General features: G+C 41.6%; 1 protein-coding gene across 1 annotated transcript in view; it reads left to right on the top strand.

Moving 5' to 3' along the window:
• Positions 1–5,413, top strand: part of LOC110049226 (uncharacterized) — a 43,724-nt gene extending 38,311 nt beyond the window's left edge. The window contains exon 11 of the mRNA XM_089278470.1: positions 1,783–5,413. Coding sequence (XP_089134596.1) covers positions 1,783–4,646 — 2,864 coding nt within the window. The 3' untranslated portion in view covers positions 4,647–5,413. The remainder of the gene's footprint in view (positions 1–1,782) is intronic.
• The last annotated feature ends 587 nt before the right edge of the window (positions 5,414–6,000 follow it).

Genomic DNA, 6,000 nt, shown 5'->3' on the forward strand with positions numbered 1-6,000 from the left:
GGGCTCCGCCCCTTAGCTCAAGGTCTGGATATCCCCCCCCCCCCCCCCACCCACCCACCCCCCGCCTTAGCTCAAGGTCTGGATCCGCCACTGGCCCTGTCCAGACGGGAAAGGTTTGGCGACGAAACACGATCAAACATTCTTTGGTGACCAAACATTGTGATGTTGTATTGAGCGGTTAAACCTTATCAAACATGTTTGAATGAACAAAACGTTTTTTGCAATATTTGATCAAATGTTTGACGTCGTTCAAATTCTATTAAACACGATCAAAAACGGTGTCCAACCGGAAGAAAGTTTGGTCACCAAACAATGTTTGATCGTGTTTTATCGCCAAACATTTCCCATTTAGGCGGTGCTTTCTATGCATGTGTACATAATAATATCCTTCACAGCGTCGCTTCTCAAGTCTACTTTGGAACAGCAAAAATGCGTTCCGTGATTGTTTGTCAACGAATCCAATCAAACGAATAATATAGATGAAAAAACTGATACTTCAATGAAAACGTTCGCATGCCCACTGCTGCTCTATTAATTGGTCCTCTTATGCTGTGGAACGTAAAATGAAGGGAAAGATAAACGAAAAGGTTCAAGCTTCTTTATTTTAAGTTAATGTGATATTCATAATTTTGTCACAGCTATTTGAGGACCATGTTTTCATTCCTCTCATTCAGCTCGAACATACCATTTTATAAACTTATAACAGAAGCTAGAAGCCAATTAAATGCATGCGTAGTACATTGCTAGGGCTTTTTTCATCTTAACCCGAAAAAAATTTCAATATCAAGGCCGAGATTACATTGATGTAATTTTTGTTAGTTTCAAATCACTGTGTTATGGAAGATATAAATACCGTAAATTTGCGATAATACATAGCTAATAGATCCAAATATCTTAGAGGAAAAATATACCTCCAGTAAGAAAAATATTAATTCTTAATTCGATAATATCATAGGTTGCAAAAAGGTAATCAAATGGTATTCTCGTGAAATAAGAAAAAAAGAATTCACTTACGTTTTTTCAAAAGTCTGATAATGTCTTCAGCCTAAGGGCTAAGTAAATTATAAGAATTTTGACAAATGGTCACCATTTGATTAGCCATATTATTTATAAAGGCCTCTATTGTTAGGGTGGTTTTATTTTTTTACGTTGTGGCAATGTTTCAAAGATTTTTGTTAATCGCCATATTTAGAGAGTTTAAAACACATTATGTGCACCTATGATTGTGTATTCCGACGTTACTCTGAAAGTCCCATTCAAATATAAACACGACTATTTTTCTCCTATTAATATGCCACTTTATTATATGGCTGTGCCTCACAAGGAATGGGAACTACCGAATTCACGAATTTGATTGGCTAAGATCGATATTGAGCGCGGTCTAGATTTTCCCGTCTAGACCGGCATCTAGACCGGTTTCATTTTGCGTTGAAAAAGTAGCGAACTAAAATACCAAATGTTCACCATTTTCTTTTATTTTCTGCTCAATCATTTATGGAAGTGCCAAAAAGCCTGATGACAGAAAAAAAAAAACAAGTACGGAGGACAAGCAAATTTCGGCAGGTTTAAGTTAAGCTCATCTCCGTTTGCAAGCAAAATGTCTGCAAACCAGTTACATTAAACGAATTAAAGTTTTCTTCTTTGCCATATAATAAACATCTTATTAACCGAGCTAAGTCGGTCTGTATGGGAGAATCATGACCTCGGTCGTGTGTACAGACCTCACTGCGTTCGGTCTGCACTCACGACCATATACCAGTGCGTTATGTTTTGTCTCATCAGAGGCCCCTCCTGCAGAAACGTTTGACGTCAAAGCCTGTCAGAGGAAACTTGCAGAGCATTATCAAAAAACAGCCAAGGTGCCCACCACTGCGTGGTCCTCAGTATTACAGGCGGACCTTGAGCAGATCTACACTCGACTGTCCTGGGTAAAACAAGAACAAACTTCAGCCGGGTCATCACAAAAGGAGCTGAGCCATTACACTGAAATTTTCACTGAGAAGAGAAAGAACGGAGTTGAAGCAAAGAGAATTCTCGTGCAAGGAGAGACTGGGATTGGAAAAACGACTTTCGTTAAGAAGCTGCTTGTGGATTGGTCGAATCTTCAAGAGGCGAAGATGGATGAGGAACGGGAAGATGCATTGAGGAAGTTTGACCTCGTTCTTGCTGTTAATCTCAAAGAAGTGTCCGACTGTCAGACGTTTGAAGAAGTGATAAGTCGCTCTCGGCTGTTTCCAAGAGATGAAGAAAAGTCAGTCGACGATCTGCTCTGTTACATTCGTACGAATCAAGACAAAGTATTGCTTGTATTTGATGGCTATGACGAGTACCGCACCGGTAGCAAAGCAAAGGAAAGAAGCAAGTCTCCAATTTTCGAAATATTCCACGGGGATATTTTGAGACACTGTACTGTCTTGGTAACCACTCGATCTTCAAGAGCAGATGAGATACGCGGACTTGCCGACTTACAAGCCGAGATCACCGGATTTGATAAGTCTGATAGAAGGGACTTCATGAGAAAAATGCTGGATAGCCAAACAGAGGTGGATGGTCTATTGGAGTTCCTACGAGAGAGTAATCTGGATGACCTAGCAAGAGTTCCGTTACTGAGCCTCTTTTTTTGCTTGCTGTGGAAGAAAGAAAAGGAGAAGGTGATGGAACTTACTGAACGTAAAGCTAAATTGTATCAAGCAATTGTGAAACACATTTTGCTGCACCGCGACCGACGGCACTCCTCTTCTAAGGCCTCGAAACTAAAACAAACGGATGACGAGATTCTCGCTGAAATTGGAAAGGTGGCTTTGGCAGGTCTTCTCAAAGGCGATCTGCTTTTCGAGTTTGGTCAACTGCCTGAAAAGGTGCGTGGCGAACAGGGTGTCATTGTTGGCCTTTTTCAATTTTCTGAGTACGGACCAAGTCTAGAACCAATGGAAATGGTATCCTTCATCCACAAGAGTATTCAAGAATACTTAGCGGCCTGGTATCTCATCTACAGCTGTGTCCCTAAAGGTAATCTTGGTGAAATTGAGCAGCACGCCGGCACCTTGGAGAACTGTGTTGCCTTGGAGCATGTTTTTCAGTTCGTTTGTGGTTTGTCTGACGAAGGAGCAATGAAAATACTTCAACACTTGAAGTCAGTCAGAATCTCTGACCCAACACTGGATTTATCAAAGACGATACCGGACGTAGAAACCGAGACTGACGTGCCTGTATGTGACGTCACTGATAGGCATGAGAGGTTCAGTAACTTGGCTCACGATTCCTTTCGAGAAGTTCAATCAAAAGCTGAACTCTTAAGTCATTTTTTAGATTGCAATGATGGAGTCATCAATGTCACCAGCGATAGGCCGCTTTCTGAGCTTATGCCAAATGCTAACGTCTTGATTAGACTAGCACATAATTGTGTTTTTAGTTTCATTGCTGGAGGGGGTTCACCATCGTTATGCTGCAGATACGTTGAAGACACAGTATTGTACAAGTCACTTCAATTTCTCAACTGCTTGCAAACGCAACTTAGAGTAACAGATAGTTCTGTCGTTCTCACAGTTGAAGACTTCCTGGGGAAGACTTGTTTGGGAAAGTCATGCTATTGCACGTTTTATCCCGTCCTATATTTCCGTAATGGTCAGTTTCAGTTTTACATAACCGAGTTGTCCCTGTCGTGTGATGACCATGCCAGAGTATTTACGGAATCTACTACGATTTCTATTCCGTCTAACGCTGCACGTTTGTGTTCAGAACAGTCATTTCTGAAATTCTTAAGTTCTCTGCGTTGTCGTCACCTGACCAGCCAAACAGCTAAAGCTCTTGGTGCAGTCATTAGAAATTGTAAGCATTTGAGTAGGATTGAAGTTCGGACGGATGATGACTCCATATGTTATCTGTTGGAACAAGTGCGAAACCCCAGTAAGTGCTCTCTGGCGATTGACGCCTTTTTTGGTGTGCATCTTACACCAGTTGGAGCAGTACAGCTTGCCACTTTGTTACCAAGATTTAACAGCGTCATCACTCTTCGCCTTAACCTGAGAGACAGCTGTGCTGCAGCACTGGGCACATTTGCTCCTATTATCACACACAAGACTCTCGAAGAACTGATACTTCATGCAATAATTCTGACTCCAGCAGTAAATAAGGCGCTCGGTCAGTCACTTCCTGAAATGTCGACCTTACGAGTACTCATGTTAACTGGTGTGGATGGAGGAATTTTGCAAGCTGAGGAAATGGAGACGTTGTTTGGCAGATTTAACAAAACAATGCCTTTGTTGAAGCAGCTTACTTTCAGTGATTTCAACGTGAGAGGTTGTCTTGCTCCACTCTTCAGGAGTTTTCGCTTCTTCCCCAGTTTGGATGACTTGGAGCTTAGAAAGTTAAACATGGATGAACAGGACTTACGTGGTTTGCTGGAGAGTTTTCAGTTCATTCCTGATCTACGGCGACTTAACTTGTCCGACAATCCTCTCGGTCACGCCATAAGATCTATCGTGCCACACGTCATCAAGTTGAAGAAATTTGAGTACCTTTCGATTGTCAAAACTGGTCATTCTGAGGAAGATTTGAATTATGTTCGAGACATCGTCCAGCAGGCACTACGTGATATCTTTATCAGCGACGATATTATTGCGGCGATATTATCACGACGACGATGATGATGATGATGATGATGACAACGATGATGACGATGATGACGATGATGATGATGATGACGATGACGATGATGATGATGAGGATGATGATGATGATGATGACGATGATGACGATGGTTAGCATTTCTAGAACGGTGTGATACAATGTGATTTGCAGACTGTTTTTCTCTGTGATCCTAGACCACCCCCACGGGATAATTTTCATAGCAGCTTTTCTAAATTTAAACTCTTAGCTAAAAACATGAAAGCGGCGTTATTAACGAAGTTGAGCTAGTTTTGTTTTTTGTAAATGGGCGAGGGATTTAGATTCCTCCTAGAAACAGATGTTTCCGTAATGTGGCAAAGTCTTAGCTGATATATCGTGCATTACTGGGACGATAGGTCTTTCCGCTGGGAACCGTATTTCAGTTGAACGAACACTTGAACTGCACTGAGCGGGGAACTTTTCTTAATTCCGGAAAATAGACTCAGAAAATCGCTTCTTAGCTCGTGGAAACGATCTACTTCACTAGAGGCTTCTACAGACATCAAGGATGAGACAGGACTTGGCCGGTTCGAACAGGGATTATTCAAACTTCGTTTGTAATCGTCAGTGTAATCATGACAATACGAACTCGACGAATAATTATAGAAAGACAACTCAAGCAAAATTAGAAACAAAGTTTAGTTTAAGTACTGTAAAATGAATGCGAAGGAAACAAAGCTCTCAATGTGTTGTCAAACTGAAACTACTTCTGTTGGTTTTTGAATAAGAGATTCTAAAATGCTAATTATGGTGAAAGCAACAAGGAACAATAACTGAGGCCCAGTTCACACTACACCAGAGAAATTTGAAAAGGCATCTCTATTTCTACGGTTTGGCCTACGGTCCACACGTCACTAATCCGTCAAGAAAACGGGGCTTTCCGGAAACGCTCTTCAAACCTGACGAATTTGAAAACGCCTGCTTTGCGTTTTGTGTGGACGGCAAATATTTTGAAAATGCAACTTTTCGTCATCGATATAGTCCTGATAATCATGTGATTTCCCTGCCTACGTTTTCCTCAAACACAAATCCCAAATGACCGATGATTGCGTTTTTACGTTCCTCCGGCGTAGTGTGGACAGAAACATTTGATGCGATTTCAGAGTAAAACCTCCGTTGTCAAATTTCCCCCGCGTAGTGTGGACGGGGCCTAAGGAAGGGCAAAAGTTCCATCTTTGTCGTTTACGGTACTTGTCTACTATCAGCCTGCCTTCTGCTCTCCATTCTTGTCCCGTCCACAGGCTAGCTTGACTAGTTTTTGTCACGCGATAATATTGTTGTGTGTTGTCCAAAAGTCTGTTTCAATCTCGCATCCCGCTACTATTTTTGGCT

This window comes from Orbicella faveolata, unplaced genomic scaffold (assembly GCF_042242905.1).
Source record: "Orbicella faveolata isolate gen_17 unplaced genomic scaffold, um_ofav_v1 contig_46, whole genome shotgun sequence".
NCBI lineage: Eukaryota > Metazoa > Cnidaria > Anthozoa > Scleractinia > Merulinidae > Orbicella > Orbicella faveolata.